This window comes from Penicillium taxi, assembly GCF_028828555.1.
Source record: "Penicillium taxi strain IBT 34144 chromosome Unknown utg000002l_segment0_segment0, whole genome shotgun sequence".
NCBI lineage: Eukaryota > Fungi > Ascomycota > Eurotiomycetes > Eurotiales > Aspergillaceae > Penicillium > Penicillium taxi.
The window spans coordinates 817,855-836,791 of NW_026643204.1; the positions used below are offsets into that span (position 1 = coordinate 817,855).

At 47.0% G+C, this 18,937-nt stretch overlaps 7 protein-coding genes across 7 annotated transcripts; 3 read left to right on the forward strand and 4 right to left on the reverse strand.

Moving 5' to 3' along the window:
• Positions 1 to 530: 530 nt before the first annotated feature.
• On the reverse strand, positions 531 to 2,877 carry dus3 (tRNA dihydrouridine synthase DUS3; the record flags this gene model as incomplete). The annotated part of the gene is made up of 3 exons (XM_057204908.1): positions 531 to 618; positions 678 to 2,596; positions 2,635 to 2,877. 3 exons carry the CDS (start codon positions 2,875 to 2,877, stop codon positions 531 to 533), a joined length of 2,250 nt encoding a protein of 749 aa, XP_057065515.1.
• Positions 2,878 to 3,382: 505 nt separating this feature from the next.
• Positions 3,383 to 4,842, reverse strand: N7495_002240 (NAD(P)/FAD-dependent oxidoreductase; the record flags this gene model as incomplete). Its single annotated transcript, XM_057204909.1, has 3 exons — positions 3,383 to 3,647; positions 3,702 to 3,945; positions 3,993 to 4,842. The coding sequence occupies 3 exons, from the start codon at positions 4,840 to 4,842 to the stop codon at positions 3,383 to 3,385; spliced, it is 1,359 nt and encodes a 452-aa protein (XP_057065516.1).
• Positions 4,843 to 6,382: 1,540 nt separating this feature from the next.
• On the forward strand, positions 6,383 to 7,960 carry N7495_002241 (senescence-associated domain-containing protein; the record flags this gene model as incomplete). The annotated part of the gene is made up of 2 exons (XM_057204910.1): positions 6,383 to 7,022; positions 7,095 to 7,960. The coding sequence occupies 2 exons, from the start codon at positions 6,383 to 6,385 to the stop codon at positions 7,958 to 7,960; spliced, it is 1,506 nt and encodes a 501-aa protein (XP_057065517.1).
• A 2,494-nt stretch (positions 7,961 to 10,454) lies between these two features.
• N7495_002242 (uncharacterized protein) lies at positions 10,455 to 10,649 on the reverse strand (the record flags this gene model as incomplete). The annotated part of the gene is made up of 1 exon (XM_057204911.1): positions 10,455 to 10,649. One exon carries the CDS (start codon positions 10,647 to 10,649, stop codon positions 10,455 to 10,457), a length of 195 nt encoding a protein of 64 aa, XP_057065518.1.
• A 106-nt stretch (positions 10,650 to 10,755) lies between these two features.
• N7495_002243 (putative serine/threonine protein kinase (Kin4)) lies at positions 10,756 to 13,849 on the forward strand (the record flags this gene model as incomplete). Its single annotated transcript, XM_057204912.1, has 2 exons — positions 10,756 to 12,000; positions 12,053 to 13,849. 2 exons carry the CDS (start codon positions 10,756 to 10,758, stop codon positions 13,847 to 13,849), a joined length of 3,042 nt encoding a protein of 1,013 aa, XP_057065519.1.
• Positions 13,850 to 14,547: 698 nt separating this feature from the next.
• N7495_002244 (Ldh family oxidoreductase) lies at positions 14,548 to 15,609 on the reverse strand (the record flags this gene model as incomplete). Its single annotated transcript, XM_057204913.1, has 1 exon — positions 14,548 to 15,609. The coding sequence occupies one exon, from the start codon at positions 15,607 to 15,609 to the stop codon at positions 14,548 to 14,550; it is 1,062 nt and encodes a 353-aa protein (XP_057065520.1).
• Positions 15,610 to 17,945: 2,336 nt separating this feature from the next.
• N7495_002245 (uncharacterized protein) lies at positions 17,946 to 18,311 on the forward strand (the record flags this gene model as incomplete). The annotated part of the gene is made up of 1 exon (XM_057204914.1): positions 17,946 to 18,311. The coding sequence occupies one exon, from the start codon at positions 17,946 to 17,948 to the stop codon at positions 18,309 to 18,311; it is 366 nt and encodes a 121-aa protein (XP_057065521.1).
• Positions 18,312 to 18,937: the final 626 nt, after the last annotated feature.

Below are 18,937 nucleotides of genomic sequence, written 5' to 3' on the forward strand. Positions count from 1 at the left end.
TGATAAATTATTTGATGGCCAAAAGGGGGGTATGGGGTGAAATCGAGAGCTCCAATTCAATCTGACTTGAGTAAACAAAGGCCAGATGTCAGAGGGAAGCTAACGGTAAATGATTGAAGATTGAGAAAGTGGGTAAGACGGGAATAGCGAGAAATACGTGTTCAAATCAAGAGGGAGAAAATGAGGAAGACCCGCTGGTGCAGTTGCAGTCTTTATTTCTTGCCCGGGAGGTAGACGTCATCGGAAGCGTATCACGTGATTATCTGGACAGCCCTAATCAGAAGCTGTCATTCATCATCGATAAGACCCGCTTGACGTATTCGATAACTAAGGAATAAATTCTAAGGTACCGAGTAAAGCATTGGTCTTGATGGACTAAACTCTCAATTCCTTTTGAGCTAACTAACTAGCAAGCTAACCCTCAGCCTCATCATAAGCGCTCGATTTGTGCTTGAGTCGAAACTCGAATTCAGAATACGACGGTCCTGAGGCCGTCTTGACTTTAATTCCTTTCAAACTGCCTAACAATTTTAACCCTCAGCCTCATCGTCGTAAGCGTTCGACTTGTGCTTGGGTTGGAACTTGAAATCGGGGTGCGACGGTCCCAGGAACATTTCACTGTAAATATAGTTAGATAGAATATCATTGAAATGTTGAAAAGCATAAGAACAACTTACGTGATCTTGATCCAGTCCTTGTAGTTTCCACTGCCCATCAGAGTCTCCAGCTCATTACGACCCTGCCAGGCAGGAGGTCTATCCTGGATATTCGGGGGCAAATACTCGAGCAATCCGATTGGAACATAGCGGTAGGCAAAGCTTAGCCACTCCATTAAGAATCGACGTGTGGTGCCAACTCCATGCTCATCTGATCCCCAGGCCTCGAGACCATACTTAGCAAACTTCTCGACATAAGCAAGGCGCTCCGATGCAGATTTGTCAAGGTATTGGCCCGTCTGGATCTCCTCGAAGATCCACGGCTTGATGAGTGCGCCGCGTGCCACCATGACGGAATCCACGCCAGCATTGTTAATATGATCATCGTAGTTGAAATGAGAGTAACAGTCACCGTTGCCGAGGAAGTAGGTCTTTCCTCCGTTCGGCTGGTACCGGGCATCGGGTTCCCGAACGGTGTCGGTGACCAGGTCTGTCTGCTTGTTCAGACGTTTGATGAGAGCTGCGGTCTCTGCAATATATCCCCAGTCTGCAGACTTGGTGTAACGCTGCTGTCTACTCCGGCCGTGAAGAGTGATTGCTGCAGCACCAGGTGGGCCACAGTTGAGGTAACTAGACTCGTAACCACCAAGGATAAGGCGTTCAACGAGCTTATACGCAGTGGGCTGATTATCTCTGGTTCCCAGGCGGATCTTGACGGTAATGGGAATTTCCTGGGAGACGGCGTTCATACCGCGAATCATCTTCTCTAGCTTGGAGTGATGGTCGAGAAGACCAGATCCTGCTCCATCACGGTAAACAAGGTCAATAGGGCAGCCACAGTTCAAATCTATGACACGTAAATTCGGGGTAAACTTCGATAGAATCTCTGTAGCCTTGAGTGCCTGGATTGGCTTGTTGGCGGCGATCTGAGCACCAAATTTCAAGTCCTTGGAGTTGTCGTAACCCTGAACCACATTTTCACTGTGAGTGATGGTAGGTGGAAGCATTTCTGACTCATGGGCTTTCAACAGAGTCCACTCAGACTTCCCACCCTGGATCAGAGGCATACTCATTGCCATCTCTGAATAGGTCAACTGGGCGCCAAGATCGGTACAGAGTCTTCGGAAGGGCATGTTTCCTTGTGTTGTCAAGGGTGCTAGGACCGGAGTCTCGGGTCCGAAGTAGATGCGTCTCTTTTCAGAAGCCAGGAAAGGAGGTTGAGTAAACTGTGCTCTAATATCTTCAATCTCATTCTTCTTCTCGGCTTCCTTGGCCTCCTTGTTTTCTTCTTCGGTCTGGTCGGCTCTTTCCTTCGCTTCAGCATTCTCCCCTTCCTTTTTTTGTCTTCCATGCAGCAATTTCTCCAGCTGTTGGGATGACTCGTTTAACCAATTATTGTAGGCATTGGCACGGGGTGTGAAGTCTATCTTGTTCCGCGTAAGTGCATTTTTGTCATCATTAGCGATGATGTTAACCTGTCCATCTGGCAATGCATATGGCACAAGTGGCTTGGCCTTAGCAATGCGTTCTTCATCTTCCAACAGCACAAGCTCTGTCTTTCCATCTTCTGTTTCTCTCTCTGTAGAGTGCGTACCAACTAGGCGACACTTCCATCCAGAGAAACATTTTCCTCGGACATCCCAAACGGGACAGATAGACATAGTTGTGAGATCCTCACGCTTATGCTCCTTCAAATAGGTACGTAGGTCATGCTCCCATCGACATTTATCACCAAATGGACACTCCTCGGGGGAGAACTCGGGGGCGAAAGTTCGCGACGCGCAAAGACCCTTAGCATCTTTGGACGAGCCGAAGCTCCGGTTGGTGTTCTGGCCCTTCTTCTTATTCTTCTTCCGTCTATCCTTCTTGGCTTCCTTCTTGGAATCTTCATTTTCGGCATCTCCCGTTTCCGCATCTTCGGCTTTATCCTCGGTTTGGATCTCTTCTCTGGGAATTAGGTATCTAAAATTGAATGGACGTTAGTACATTGTCTCGATCTCAGTTGTAGAAAGTTGAAGATTCCATACTCGGCCTTGATAGGTGCAATGCCTCTTGAACGGAGATCTTCGAAGCGGTCTTGTTCGTTGGACTCCACCCGTACTTTCTTGGAAGGAGGCTGCTCGGAGTCAACATTAGCTGCGCGCTTGACGTCTGCCTGTACTGGAGCATCGCTACTGTTCTCAGGCAGCGGCTGGGCCATTGTCAAGTCAGCACTAGACATTTCGGCTCGTCAGTCAATTATCGTCAGTTAATTGCTCAAGCAAAAGATCAAGCTTCGATCTTCAAAAATTCGTAGCGGCAGGTTTAGTTTGCACTGTTTGTTACGGCAATCGAGCATCTATGATTGGTTTAATGCTATCGACATTTGCATTATGATTGGTCCAATTTCGTGCACGGAGTATAAACTTGTAAGGGCCATCAAGTTGTATTTAAGGGCTAAACTCGATAATGCTTCAATCTTATCTCTGAGTGACCTGGGTAAAGAAGATCAAGACATGACATCATCTTCAACTTTAAAAAAAAAACGAATGATTATATAATCTCGATGAACTAGTTAAATAACTAATTACAGTTGACTTACTGTGTTGTAGCGCCTCGGGAGGAACTCGGGATTTAATCTCACTATAAACTCAATCGTGAAGTCATTATATTCACACTTTTCAGCGTATTCCGATACATAAAATATCATGCAAACATTGAAACCGACTTTCAAATTCCTTCCTCTATTACAGCTTAGCAGTCGAGCCTAAGAGATGCTTCATCTCAGAGTTAGGGTACTCGACATTGTCAGATGAGTCGGGTCGCTGTCGGTCCCACGCCCACTTCTCTGCCAATTTAGGCTCCAGTTCTCCCTCCAGCATCTGTGTGATATACTTTCCAAGCACAGGGAAGAACTTGAAGCCGTGGAAAGAGCCGCAAGTTGCGACGTAAAGTCCTCGGGAAGCAGAGTGTGGAGATATGATGAAGTCAGAGGTAGTGGTGAAAGCGTCCCTGTTTAATGTTACTTCTTGATCTTCATACTATGGAGAGGTAAGGGATACTAACCAGCAAATTCGGTGCTTCGTCATGTTCCAATCCGCACTCTCGGGTCCATACCACAGATTCCTGGACTCAATGATATCCTGCTTGAGAGGTCCAGGAACTTTCCACTGGTTGTAGTCATGTGTGGGGGGTGGAGAGGAAATGTACCGTCCAGGCAATACCTCTCGCGTGTTTGTAAAAATTTTTGATCCCCACCACTTAAGCTCTCCATCCGCGGTTGGAGGAATGCTACCAATGAATGGCTTGCCTTTTAACAGTTAGGAAATGCAATATATGAAGGCGAATAATACTTACCCTCCTCGGATGTGTAGCCCTGGAAGCCAACAGGCATGTCCTTATACTTCTTATATCCCTCCGCGTCGAGCTGTGCCATTCCCGTTGTAATACCAGCGGCCACAATTCTGTCTCCAGCTCGGAGACCAGTATTGCCGCTCTTGGCGGCACTCCACTCCAGCAATGTGGGTGTAAAAGCACCAGCAGCGACGATAGTATGCGTAGCGGACAAGGTCTGGCCATATTTCGTCTTGGCGCCAGTGCAAGAGCCACGGCCATTAAATTCAAGAGTAGAGACGTCAGCCGTCACGTACTTTACGCCCAACTCGAGGCATTTCTTCGTAACAGCTCGAAGAGAATCTCCAGCAGCAGCCCAACCACTGGCCCTGTTCACGAGAACTTCTTTGACGCCGGTATAATCTGCGTTCTCGAAAATTCCGTTGTAAAGTTTCCGGGCCTCGGAGACAGGCAGTGCAATGATGTCATCACTACGGCCGAGCTCCTTGTGGTGGGAAATAACGGTTTGCGCATAGTTACTACGGCAATTCCAGTAGACGCCGGTCTGGTGGAAAAAGGGTTGCCAAAGAGGATCTGACTTGAAAATGTCTTGGGCCTCAAGAGCCAGTCTGCAGTAGATCATATCGTCGTAGTCGGCGCGAACAACCTTGTTCCAGTCCCATGATGCAGCTACTCGAGACTCGGCATCGTATGCATCTCGATCAACCAGAGTCACTGATGCATTAGGATATTTCCGAATTAGGTGATAAGCAGTTGATACGCCGAATACACCAGCCCCAATGATGAGGTATGAAGGAGTGGTTGAGGCAGATGTAGTTGAGGGAGAGCTCGGGGTAGAATTGTTTAAAGACATATTGTAACTGCTCAATGGAAATTCAACTGCTCCTGAGACAGTTGGAGGAATAATGACAAATTCCAGGTTTACGGGTAATGAGAGGATCCGATGGAATTGGATTTAGGATTGGTATATAGGTAACGAAGGTAGAGCTTTCATAATCTACGGGAGAATTGAGGGCTTATCAGTCAATTGGAAAGTCTCGACTATTTTCAGTGACGGCGAACTTGGTCCGATCCCGCTGTATCTTTATCGGGAGGGGCTCCGGTCAGCCGATCACGTGGAACCATATGGCTTAACAAAGGCTAACTCTTCAACCCTTCAAGCTTGTAGAAAAAACGGAATAAACCAGCCGGCAAGCGATTTGGAGCCGATAATGCCAGCCTCAGATAGATGGTAAAATATAAACTCCGCTGTGAGCTCCGGGGCGAATTGGTCTGTTAGCAAGTGAGTGAGAACCAAATTCCGGGCACTCTAATTGTCGTAAAATAGACAGTTGTTATCAGTCTTTCCAAAAGCCCAAAAGCCCACTTTAGGATTCATCTAGCATTATTGCTGCGAGAGGTCACTTGCATACCGATCACCCGAGTAACAAGTTCGCGAGTCCCCAACCACAGGGCTGTAATGAGTGAGAATAACAATAGTGCGCTGTGTTTCTGAACTCGCTATTCTGATTATCTGATCATTAAGCCATTTCAGACCAGCTTCGTGGACCGCATTGTCGTCATCTACCGTCCAACTTTCAACATCGTAGACGTGATTGCTACGGACGGAGAATTGATTTTGTATATGTGAAAATAGCGAGCTTCCTCGTATGGTGCCATTTGGCGATATATCGTATCAGTTCTGGTCAAGAAGGACAAAAGAACCTAGGTCAATCGAGGATCCGGAACGGCGCTGGTCAATAAAGTCAGTAAATTCACGGATTGTGTCCTTTGTCGGAGTCCAGGAACAATAGAAATGACTCTTGTTTTCCTAAAAGTCAAAACACAATTTCAAAGCTGCGCAGCTGCTTTTCAAAGAATATGAAAAATCCTTTCTCTTTGACTATAACTATGTTGCCAAGAAGTGCGATGTATGGAGCTTTCGGGAATTTCAGTCATCGTATTGAGGCGGATGCTCAAAATGCGGATCCGAAAGAAATTGGAAATTGATGTCTGAATGATTTCATCGTGAAAGGTTGCCACTGTTGAATCAGTATTGACGGATAAATCGATGCGAGATCATAAACTTGCAAGTGTTGAGTTCAAGATCCAGTGGATCCGAGTTACATGTCCTGTGGCGTTAGATGTGGCGGTGCATTTGAGCTGTGGCGAAGCTGTAGTTCTTAGCGCCAGGTGACTGTTCATAAGAAACGTTCTTCCCTGGAGAATTTGTAGTCTACCATTAATCCCTCATCTCCCTCATCTCCCCTTCACCCTTCACAAACTCCTAACTCGTCTTATTTGGGATTTTGGGATTTCGGACTGTAGGTGGCACACCTACGACGTCATCGATCTATCCTTATCAACTTCTCCACACTTGACCAGCATATATTTGCTTTCCTCAATAAATCGTCATGGCAGCTTTACACGATCCCCGACTGCTCTACAGTGTCAACAACATCCGCGCTTTTCACATCCAGGATGGCGAGGAGCAAGAACTTACACCCTCTGGCCCTCAGCCGCTCTCGTTGCTGATGGTTCCGACGACCCCTTCATCACCTATCCCACATGCACATGGCACCGGGGGAGAGAATGATCCAGAGACTGATTTCTATCTACATATGTATCTTCCCCCGGAGCTTGACCTGGCATTGCCAGCGGATACACAAATATTTCATCAGTCACCGAACAGCTATCTCATCCCCCGCTGGGACATGCCACAAGAGATCGGGGCCTTTATTCGCATTCAATTCCCTAGTATTGGATCTGGCCCCAGTAATGTTACACAGGATGATATTGATACATTCGAGACTATTCTCGCGCAATGCACTGCATTCCATGACTGCGCTCCTTCTCCACGGAAGACTGAAAGTCACGCTGCCTACAATCCAGCTGCATACGCGCCTGGCGAGGGATATATCTCGTCAGACAGCAAGAATCGAGCTTCACATGGTAAGATTGTACTAGTGGATGAGGAAGATGGTAGTGTGGTTGGAGAGTTGGGCGATGGATATGACGTTGTCGAGGATGCCGATGTAAAGCCTGGATCGAAACGTGAGTGAAGCCTACCTATTATCACTTCTCTCCTGCGCTTGACTTCTGATCTAACTTGCTTATCCTAAGTAGGACCCGTTGGAATTGAACTTCCTAGTGAAGGTGAGGGCAACCGAGTCAATGTGAGCAATGTCTCGGAAGAATACCTGGCCATGTCTCGCCATCCCGCATATCAAAACTCGACGATTGTTCAGACATCGGCCACAGCTTCTCGGCTGATTGTCACGACCTCGACATATCTGGCCAATGCCATCTCGAGCGGTGCAGAGAACTTTACGAAGAGAGTGCAGCCTAACCCGCAGCCACTGACGTTCTCCGATGCTACCCACTCGCGTGTCCGCAAAGTGGGTACACTGTCCAACGGTGCCGCTGGTCTATCGTCCCGCACCGTAGGGCAAGTGGAGAAGATTGCGCAGGCGATGGGTGCCAGAATGGCCGGCAAAGGCAACCATGACAAGAGGAATCCGCCACCGAACTATAAGCCAGGTGTACTGAATAAGTCGATGATTGCCTTTTCTACTATTGCAGACGGTATCCAGGAGGGGGCACGAAATGTTCTTCTGACTGGTACCGCAGCAGCCAGTACGGTGATTGGTCACCGATATGGGTCTGAAGCAGAGACTGTTGCGAAGAACTTGACTGGAGGCATCAAAAATGTCGGTCTAGTGTACATCGATGCCACCGGAGTCAGTCGGCGGGCTTTACTCAAGTCAGTTGCTAAGGGTATGGTTGTCGGACGGATGCGTAATGGGCAGCAGGTGATGGTCGGGACTGGCGACGGTGGAGAACTGCCTCAAGGGACCCAGATCAATGCAGAAGCCGGCCCTTCTAGCCTTAGGGCTCGGAATCCAGTTGTCCGACGTCCATCGACAAACTCCACACCGCCACCTGCGTATGGGGCATCAGGAACGACATCACTGGGAGGGATGAAGCGTTAAGTGTTAATCGCTAAACGCGCTAAGAAGAGATAATGGGAGGATATCTATTGTTTGGCATCATTAGGCTTAATTGGGAGGCAACAGATTGATTTGCGCGAGAATGAAGAATTTTACTCTATTATGTTTCTGGATTCTATACCCTTGAGTACCGGTTATCAGAGGGACAGATTCGTTCGATTCTGGTTTCCAAGATCTCCTCGCTCAAAATTCAAGGTTTCGGCAAAGGTGGGGATTGAATTGTTTCAAGAGTGACTAGTTAGTTAGTTGGTAGTCTAAGACGGTACTGAATCGATCAGGATTTATGGAGATATTAGCCGATTAAACCAGAGTAGCGGACAATCTTGCCAACACATCGACAGTTGTCAGGTCTGTGCATCCAATTGAATAGCAAGGTAGGTAGGTATGAACGAGTAGGTGAATTTATAGTTTATTCTATCTCTCTAATATTCATATACTGACGTAGACTACATAAACGTTGTGGTGCCATTTAGTGGATCCTGTACCTAACTACGGAGTACTACAGTGGAGTATGGATGTTAATATGTTATGCCGCACTACGGAGTAGCGTGGACCCCAAACACTCTAAGAAACGAGACATCTTATGATATGAGATAATAATATGAACTAAAATACCCTTTCTATTTTTCCGACTAAACAGAAAATAAATCTAGTTATTTATTTAGATGAAAGGAGAGTTAGTACTACTGGTATTAGTAAGCAATTAAGATCGTGAGTTGAACCTTGGGTCGATATGGGTCCCCTTTCTTAGCCATTGGATCATGATTCAAGGAGATCTGAATCCATGGATCGAAATACATTTAAATAGAGATAGGAGGGAATAGGAGTAGCATTGTCCATACTGAATATTCCGTATCTCGTATTCAATATTCCTGTAGCTAGCTGTAGCTAGTCCAAGAGGAGGTATACAGGTCACACAGGAAGTATGAAGAGTAACAAGTGAGCCTTGTTTTTTTCAGGGGTTTGTTTACCTAGAAGTAAGTACCTTGGAACCGAGTACCTAGACAGCTACTATAGCATCATGATAATTATCCTACTACCTATGCCTAGTGAAGTACTCTAGCCCTACCTAGCCTACCTGCGTCAGCAATCGATCGGATAATTATCAAGATCGAGTATGAATAACGATCGTCACTAGTTAAACTAACGAAAGAATAAGTCAATCCACCTAAGCCCCTTTTTTCCCCTTGTCTTTTTTTGCTTTTTTTTAATGAAACGGATAGTCCGTCCTTGTCCTAGACTACCCAAATCTGAGACTCTTAGCCCTATACACAGACCACCATTTTTTTTTATCAACCCGTTTCTTCCGCTTCTTCAATCCTTCTTTTTTTTCCTTTTTCCTTGGTTTTCCCTTTTATTTCCCTTTTTCCTTCCTCCGTAGTGGAGAATAGATGCCGGCCCCATAGAGGATCAGCCATCGGGCCTCGCTCCCGTTTCGTTCTATCACAGCCCAAGGCAAGGGACTACACTTCATTTGAACTTATACTTCATACTAGGAATTTAGTATCTTGGTATTGTAGATGTTGAATATCGTTTCCAGATTTCAACTTTGAGCTTTCGACTAGGTTTATATCCACGGAATATTTGCTATTTCATCTCTTTTGGCTATACTAGAAATCCCCTTAGAATCGTAACTACTGCTCATTTTATTCCCGAAGTAACGGACCAGCTGTAGTTCTGAGCTTAAGAATTTGGTTATAATTAAATATTATTATATTACAATTTTTTGGAAAGGAAATGGAAAAAGAATCGTCATCTCATCGATATTCATACTCAGCTCGGAGACCCGCTCTTCCCCCAGACTAAACGAAACTAATACCGGAGCCCTTTTCATATCTCTCAACCTCTCCTCCTTCCACACCTTCTTCCTTTCGCCCTCAACTCCAAGGGCTTCCTTTCTCCCTTTCTTTTGTTTCTGTTGATTCCTTTCGCAACTCTACCATTAAACCCCTTTTTCATCCACCTTTGGACCGGTGCTTCCCGCCCTCCGCTCGCGGCCCCCCTGTCCGCCCCTCTCAGCCCTTGGCTAAGATATCATGTTCACTAATTGCAATTGAAAGTTGGAATTGTCGTTGGAATTCAATCGCGTTTGAGACATACTCACGTTTGTTTCCTATCTGAACTTGCCACACGTAGTGAGGGGATCCCAAGTCTGCAGTGCAGGTAACTATCCCCCAGCTTTCCTTCTTCGTCTTTTCGGAGGTTTTTTGATTTTGATTTTCTCCCCTTTCAACGCGTCTTTACTGTGTCTGTATCTTTGTGGCTGTAGCTTCCTTGTAATTCTGCACGTTTGATTCTGTCTTTTTTTTTTGGTTGAGCGCGACCTCTGGCGTGACATTCTTCCCCCCCCCTCCTCTCCCCTCCATTCTTCCGATCGAATCTTGTCAGTGGCCACCTCTATTCCTGATTAGATTGCACATCTTTGGCCGATAAGCATATTGATATGGGATTGATCAGCTGACGTCTGTACTTTCATCTACAGCTTCGTGAGGCTGAAGTCGTCACTCCGCGAGTGCGACCGATCGCCCAGCCCCCGACCCTTTCGCCAAACCACCTCCGGAAGGCCTTGGTGTTTCTGCGCATCAATTGTATCACTTGCAATTGACTGCAAAATATTCTTTACGCCGGTGCTCCTCTCATACCGCGAAGATCGTGTTCGATCACTGCGCATTAATCAAAAGGTGAGGTCGATCTGACAACATATTTGCGATGCGCTCGAAAATACTAATTTTCAAAAAGCCATTCCCAGGGCCGGTCCTAATCAGCTTCGACCGGCTATGAGCACTTCCAGCCCGCAGACCCTGCCGCTTCCTGCCCATACTCCTCCATCCTCGTCACATTCAGTTCCTCTGGTGCAAAACAATGCGCGCACCAACTTCCCCGATATGTTAGGCTCACCCCCGGTTCCTCCCCCCAGGACCTCCTCAACAAATCACACCCGCCGCAGCCCCAACGGTTCATCAAAAGATAAGAGTTCGCGACACGAAAGCAGTCGCGCCGATCGCAAGGAAAACCGCGACCGAAACGGCAAGAGCCGCGCTCGACAGACAGATTCTCCGGAGGACTCAGCATTAGACACAGGCAGGTCTAGAGCAGCTTCGGAAGGCGAAGTTGGTTCTGGACACGGAGCTTTGCCGGAGGAGCCAAGCTCAGTAATCAACTCGGTCATGGTCAGTGACCCTACGGTAGATCGCGAGCGAGAGGAATCACGACAAACGGCTGCGGATCTGGCAGATGTTTCAAGACAGGCCCCTGGATTTGCAAATGAAAACCCAGATGAAGTGCAAACCCGCAGACGCAGTCGCCAGGATCACAGCAACAGCAAACGGAAAGAGACAGCTTTTGGTCAGTACATTCTCGGCCAAACCCTCGGTGAGGGTGAGTTCGGAAAGGTCAAGCTGGGATGGAAGAGAGACGGTAGTATCCAGGTCGCCATCAAACTCATTCGTAGAGAATCTCTGGGATCGAACCCCAATCGACTACCGAAAATCTACCGTGAGATCAACATCTTGCGCGAACTCGCTCACCCCAACATCGTCCGTCTTCATGAGATGGTGGAAACCGAGCGCCACATTGGTATCATTATGGAATACGCATCAGGAGGCGAACTTTTCGACTACATTCTCAATAACCGCTATCTTAAGGACAATTCAGCTCGTCGACTCTTCGCGCAGCTAATCTCCGGTGTTGGCTATCTACATAAGAAGGGAATTGTGCACCGTGATCTGAAACTAGAGAACTTGCTACTGGATCGCAACCGCAACATCATCATCACAGATTTCGGCTTTGCAAACACTTTCGATGCCTCGGATCAATTAGAAGAGGAGATCGAATACAACCTTACTAATAAGGAGTACGTGCGACGAAAGCGCTTGGACCGAACCGGTCCCGATGGGCACCGACGGGGTGATCTAATGCAAACGAGCTGCGGAAGCCCTTGTTATGCTGCTCCTGAGCTGGTTGTCAGCGACTCTCTCTACACTGGACGTAAAGTTGATGTATGGAGCTGTGGTGTTATTCTGGTATGTTTGATATGATTTCAGATTGTGTCTATCTGAGCTAACTTCCCTCAAGTACGCCATGTTGGCCGGTTATCTTCCATTCGATGACGATCCAGCAAATCCAGATGGCGATAACATCAACCTTCTCTACAAATACATTGTCACAACTCCTCTCACCTTCCCTGAATACGTTACCCCTCATGCACGCGATCTGCTTCGACGGATACTGGTTCCTGACCCACGGAAACGTGCCGATTTGTTCGAAGTCGCCCGTCACAGCTGGCTGAGCGAGTACTCTCACATTGTCTCGCACATTACCAGCAGCACAACGAATGTCGTAGACATTGCCAAAACAGCGGTCCCTGCCGACTCTCCCACTGATGGACCAGCTCTCACTCGCAGTGCCTCTGTTCGCGAACCTCACAAGACGCACCAACAGCATCAAAGTGTATCTACTGTTGGCGGCCTCAGCCACCATGCTGGAGATATATCTCAGGACTCTCCCAGTGATAAATCCACGTCCCGTGACGCTAAGCGCAGAACAGTGCAAGTTGAATATGTAGCTCCCCAGTCACAGACAGTCAGAGGTGAGTATACGCCGGAACCTTCAGGATCCCGCAGCCGTGCAGCTGAAGCTGAGAAGCCAGTCGAGTCAACAGCCACTCGGCCCAAGCCACCCATCAACTACGACAAACCCCTTCCCACACACTATCCTCGGTCCACATCGGACACTGCACCTATCACTGGAGCGGCACATACCTCTGCTCGACCCACAACGGGTGGCTCGATGGCATCCTTCAATGGTGGCCGCCTGCCTTCTCGGGGATCGTATGGACAACCAGTGGCTCCCATGGTCACAGCGACAAACACTGAGGGTCGTTTGGCACAGCCCACGAGTGGACAATTCTCACTTGCCCAGAACCCCTCACAAATACAAAGTGGTTCCATTGGCCGTCCCAGTACCCAGCAATTGCCTCCGGCATTCAACCCGACTCCTCGACATGAACCTCCAGTCAAGAGCCACAAGCGATCCAGCACTGTCTCTAGTCTTGGCGAGAAGCTCTTTGGACGCTCTGCCAGCACAATCATCGGCGGCCGCAGCTCTCAAAATGCGGCACCCCGCGCTAACCGTCAAAGCAAGCGGTATCCCCCTGTTAGTATGAAGGAAGGTGGTCTTCCCCGCGAAGATTCTCGCATGTCCATGGATTCTAGACGTTCGACTCAACATAATCGGAAGGTGAGCGAAGTCGGAGAAGGACGACCTCGTCGATTCTCCCTCCTCCCGGCATCCTTCTCCTTGCGAGCATTCTCGTCTGGTCGAGCTCCGACTCCTGAGGAGACATCGCAAACGCCACGTACGATTGATCCTCGCGGCCAGCACCGCCCAACCACTGGTTCCCTTCCTGGTCGTGTCCGCGCTACTAGCTATGGAACACAGGACACCATGGGCATAGTCGCCGAAAGAACTTCAGATGAGGCACCTGAGGACTCGGAAACCACCGACCAGCTTAGCTACGAGGCTCATATCGATCAGCAGTTTGCCGAGCTTGGATCTCAATTTAATCAGGTCGATGATTCATTTGGAGCCATCTCATCTGAGCAAGTCCAGCCATCCGAAGACCAATACGGTGGTAATAACTACACATATGGATCCAAGCCTAACTACTATGACGAGTACAATGGCATGCCCCGTCAGTCCATGCAAGCCGGACGGACCACCCGTGGACCGGGTGTGCTCCAAAAGAATAACCGCAAGTTTGCGGACGCCTACGAGTATGACCTGCATCATTCTGGTAGCTCTGGTGCCGCTCGCAAGGTGATGGACTTTTTCCGTCGCCGGTCCAAGTCCCGCGCCGGCGAGGGTCAATAATTGTCCCCAATCCCCGAAACAAACGCAGACTCCAACCTTCTCCCTTCTTAACCTCTTGAATGGACATGATGGTTGGAACCCCATGAAACATCCCACCTGCGTTAATACCCCCCCCCCCCCCCCCCCTCAATTCTATGCATGAGCGATCTTCTCACCCGAAGGGTGTTTAGCGATATCTAGCATGGTTATTTCCTTTGTCAGAACAACATTTCCCTTAATGTCGCGTCCCATTTCCCCAGTTCTTCTCTTCTCTTACTCCCTTTTTCGTGTGATTCATATTTTATCTCCTTCACCTGTTATTATTACCTCTGGCTGTAAAGTGGGACCTAACCTATGTTCTTGTTCAGAGAATTTGTCTTTTCTTCTTGCATCCCCAGTTTACTACCCCCTTTCTATTCCCATCAATCTCTGTTTTTTCTTTATTTCCATATTTGATCCCAGTTCTTAGCTTCTGTTTCATACGGGAGGTTCACTTGAACGGTAATTGAAACTCTTTGTGACACTAGTCATCTACAGTATCTTGTTTCTCTGGCGTCTTGGTTCATCCACTTCTGCTGCTTGTTTCGGTAGTCTTCGCTTCATGACGGGTGTACATAGATGTAAATTACGATTAATTCATACCCTCCAACATGCTTAATCATTCCAAACACTGGTACTCCATAGTACCCTATAACGTATCTCTACCTATGTAGATTTGCTCACTGCACTTTCAAATGTTCAACGCCAACCAGATCAGCCTCCTTATTCAAGCTCACAACCTCAGCCTCAGCAAAAGGAATACCCTCAACAAGCCTCAACTCTTCCATATCCAACTCAATCTCCCCAGGAAAGTAAATCCTCTCAACCTCAGCCATCCTCTCGGACTCAACAACCCTCTTATAAAGATAATCCATCCTCCCCTTAAACTCCTCCATAGACATAAATAAATCCGGCTTAACAGCCACCAAAAAATGACCCACATCCGCGGGCCGCGATGGATCATACGGATTAGCAACATTCCCCGCAAAGGCAGCCCCAGAAAATACCCCCGAGAAAACATCCATCATAATCGACAACGCAGACCCCTTCGGCCCGCCCATAGGCAACATAACCCCCTCTAAAGCTTTCGCAGGGTCGTCAGTCCTCTCCCCGTTTTTATCAAGTGCCCAATCCTCTGGGATCTTCTCGCCACGCCTAAGTGCCTTATAAACCTTGCCCCGCGCCGCGACAGAAGGTGCCATATCGAGTATAAACGGCTTTCCATCCCTCCCACCCGGCGCACCACACGCTATAGGTGAAACACCCATCACCTTCTCCTTTCCGCCCCAAACCGGAAGTGCCGGTGACGAATTCGTAAAAACAAGACTCATCATGTCTGCCTCAAGAGCCTGCTTCACCAACCACGCCGACATCCCGAAATGATTCGAGTGCTTGACGGATACCATGCCTATGCCGTAGACAGCAGCCATTTCAATGGCTGATTTCATCCCTGCGTGCGCGGCTACGAACCCGAAGCCATTGGCCGCGTCTATCTGCGCTACGACAGGCGTTACTTGGCGCAGGGTTGGCTGCGCGGCTGGGTCAAGTACTTTTTGGCGGATTCGCGCCATGTAGCTCGGAATGCGGTTACTACCGTGCGTGTCTACGCCACGCAGATCGGCTGAGACGAGGCATTTTGCTACTATATCTGCACTTGGTGATGGTGTGCCGTTTGCTGTGAGGATTGCGCGGACGAATATCTCCAGGTCTTTGTGGTTTATTTTGTGCATTTGGTTGGTCATTTTGAGGGGTTCTGATAGTGGGTTGGAGGTTGGAGTTGGGATTTGTTGGGGGTGTTGTCTTATATGTCCAAGGCTGAAGATTAGATTCGGTCTTTATAAAACGCTGTAGATGTAGGACCTCGGATAACTTTCCGACTCAGACTACTTCCGGAAAGAGTATATATCAGAACATGGGACTGGTTTCTCGAAGGATTGATCTAGATAGTGTCTAGCATTACTTATTGTTCTGAAGACAGAAGACTTACATCTATATGCATTCCAGGTTTCACTGCCTGAATTTTGTGTCTAGACTTGAGGTGTATAGACATCAAAGTAGTATTCGCGTTCGTGCCGAGCTCTACTCTCCGCTTACTTAAGTCTAATAGTATCCATTGACGTAGTTCTTTCCAACACCTAGATCCTGTTCCGGAATTTCCTTATGCCCCTCAGAATTGCAATAATAATAGCAATCGTTCGAATAATCCATGTGCGATACTGACGACATGTCTCTGAATCAATGCCACAAAACCGACGGCAACCGAAACTAAATAGAACGAAGAATAATATAACAAAAACGATAGGACTATGACATTTAAAAGAATAAGCGGGGTTAACTAGAAATCATGGTTTCAAGACCTCAGAAGTACTTACCCTAAAGCATTGCTATTGAATAGAGGATCTCCAAGCCAAGGTAGCATAGGAGAATTATCAGACAGTATCTCGGATGATTTCGTATGGGGATTTTTAGCAGAGGATAGCGATTTTGAGGTACTTTTCCGGTAACTTTTTATACCCCTTATAATTGCAGGAAAAATAGTGATGATGAACTGGAGAATCCACGAGCGATAATCATGGCAAGTGTCTATATCAACATCAAAAAATCGATAACAGCTAAAGTCATATATAGCAAAAGATAATATAGTCAAAACGAAAAAACTAGGAATAATAAGTAATGTCAATTTGTTAAAAGCATAATTAGATAAGAAACACACCCCGCGAGATCGCTGTGAATGGAAAGCTCTTTAGGCTTAGGGGGTATCGGATTATCAGACAGGGCCTTATCTGATTTCATAGGGGCGTCAACAGGGGAGGATGGTGATCTTGGGTCCATGCTGTATATTGAAAGATTAGACGATATTCCAAGTCTCAACTTTTTAGAAGGAGAGATAGTATGATAAAATTTTGAGCCTGAAGAGAAGGTAAGGAATCTGATTCTGCGAAGGTGAAGTCAGGTCCACCATACACAGTAGGGGAAAAGACAGAACGCCCACCGTAAGCCTAATCCATTAAAAGGCCCCTTTACAAATCCACGTTAATACAAATCCGACACCGACAACCACATGTGGATTATTCATGTGCACTATGTGCACTATGTGGGGGTAATCAAGAAGAGCATACATATACAAAGAGCAGTTCTTTCGCAGCGCCAGCTAAGTCTACCTACTAGCCGAGAGGTTTTATCTTCGACCTCGGAATGAAGCTTGATTTGTATTGGTGTCAAGCCCTGGAGAATGACTGTGTACTTTGTAAATGAAGCATCCATCGTTTCTGAGGTCGGAATCGGAAGTCCTCCAGGTGGACGCACTCTAGGGTTATCAGACGTAGGAAGGTATAATATCACCCACTACCTTGATAAATGACTATCCATTATTTTCAAAACTTGAAAACTCAAAGAATTCTTCGGTTTCCCTGTTAGGTGTCATTGTTTTGATCAACGAGCCTATTCATATAGTTGCTTCTTTGAAATGAAGCTCTTCCAAATAATTCTCACCCTGTTTCTCTCCCAGACAGCGGTAGCTGGTCCTTCTCATTACAATGAGCCATTGGCCATGTATGATGACAGGAAAATCTCTACCTGAGACCTCGCTCCAGCTCAGCTAGAGCGACGATCAGATTGCCTTACCATAGCATATGCAATTTATGCCACGACAACTATGGAAGTAGGGTATGTACTGTTCCCACTTAGTTTGGGTTTATATTATATACCTATGACTGACTGATTAAAATTTGCTAGGTTTTAGGCTTGCTTATGCTTCTGCTTTTTCGTCAGCTGTCAAGCTTCTCTGTAAGGTCTCAGAGAATAATGAGTGCGTGTAAATGGCCGACACTGTTAGCGATGCACTCAATGTTTTGTTGGGTCTCGGAGTAGCAGTGAAGGGCTATGGGATTGTGCCAGCTTATCTCTCTGGAAGCATTTCAACAACATGAGCGCGTCGATCTCTTGCTGATGATGAATACCCAAGCCTTGACAATGTCCTCCGGACCCACAGCTATTATTTTGACTCCATTACGGATGAGACTCCCCAAGCAGCGGAGCAGGCAAAAATGCAAGCGAAACAGGCTTAGTCTATCAATACATGTCGAAGAATTTCAGGGAGGGTGATAACGTTGGTCGTGACTATGCCCTCCTTGCATTTGAAGACAGCACTGCACAGCTACATTCCCCAACGAATGGCTTCGGCAACATGAATGCCACTATACAAAAGCGAACAACTCTGAAAGAAGTCAAGGTTGCTTTCCAGCTTGGCACCGGCAGAATACTCAACTCTTCGTATCGAGAAGGCGCGGCCGAAGCTAAGTGGCTGTCTTATGCTAATGATGGTTACGCAGACACTTATAGATTGGTGGAAAAGACCGAGACCTCCGTTCTTTACTACCGGACTATATTGGAGTTAGACGGCTGGGGTACCAACTCAATTGTTAAGAAGGGGCTAAATACCTGAACATAGTCACCGACTTCATCAGGAAAAAGTGCATTAGGTTTTGAAATTGAATGCCACAATAAATAAACACACATTTCCTTAAGAATGAACCCGAAGAGCTCGAGGTGCAGGTGATGAATACCAGCAGTATGGCCAACCAGTCTGGTTTTAATAAGCAATATTTACTTATTGCTTAGGGTTATCCAGGACCCGCAATACTCCGTAGGAGTATCGGGATACCCGACTAAAGCAACCAGTTTAAGTCCTTCAAAATTGTGAAGAAACTTACAAATTTACCGATAACAAAGAGATGGAAATACTAGACAGCACAAAAGCGCAAATTAAAATGAAAATGAAAATGAACATCATATGTTTTTCTATCAAACAAATGATTTTGAATTAGGTATTTTATACATGATTTTCTAGAAATAATGGAATTGGATTATAAGATCAGGCTTCTCTAAATTATCAATTCAGGGGCGTGTAGCTCAGGGGTACGAGCGCTCGCTTTGCATGCGAGAGGTCCGGCGTTCAAATCGCCGTTCGTCCACTTTTTTTCCCCACGCGACAAGGGTAGTTTCGTTCTTTCTTTTTTTCTTCTACATTCATAGTTCTTTCTCCTCTACAGCAAATAAAAAAAAACATTT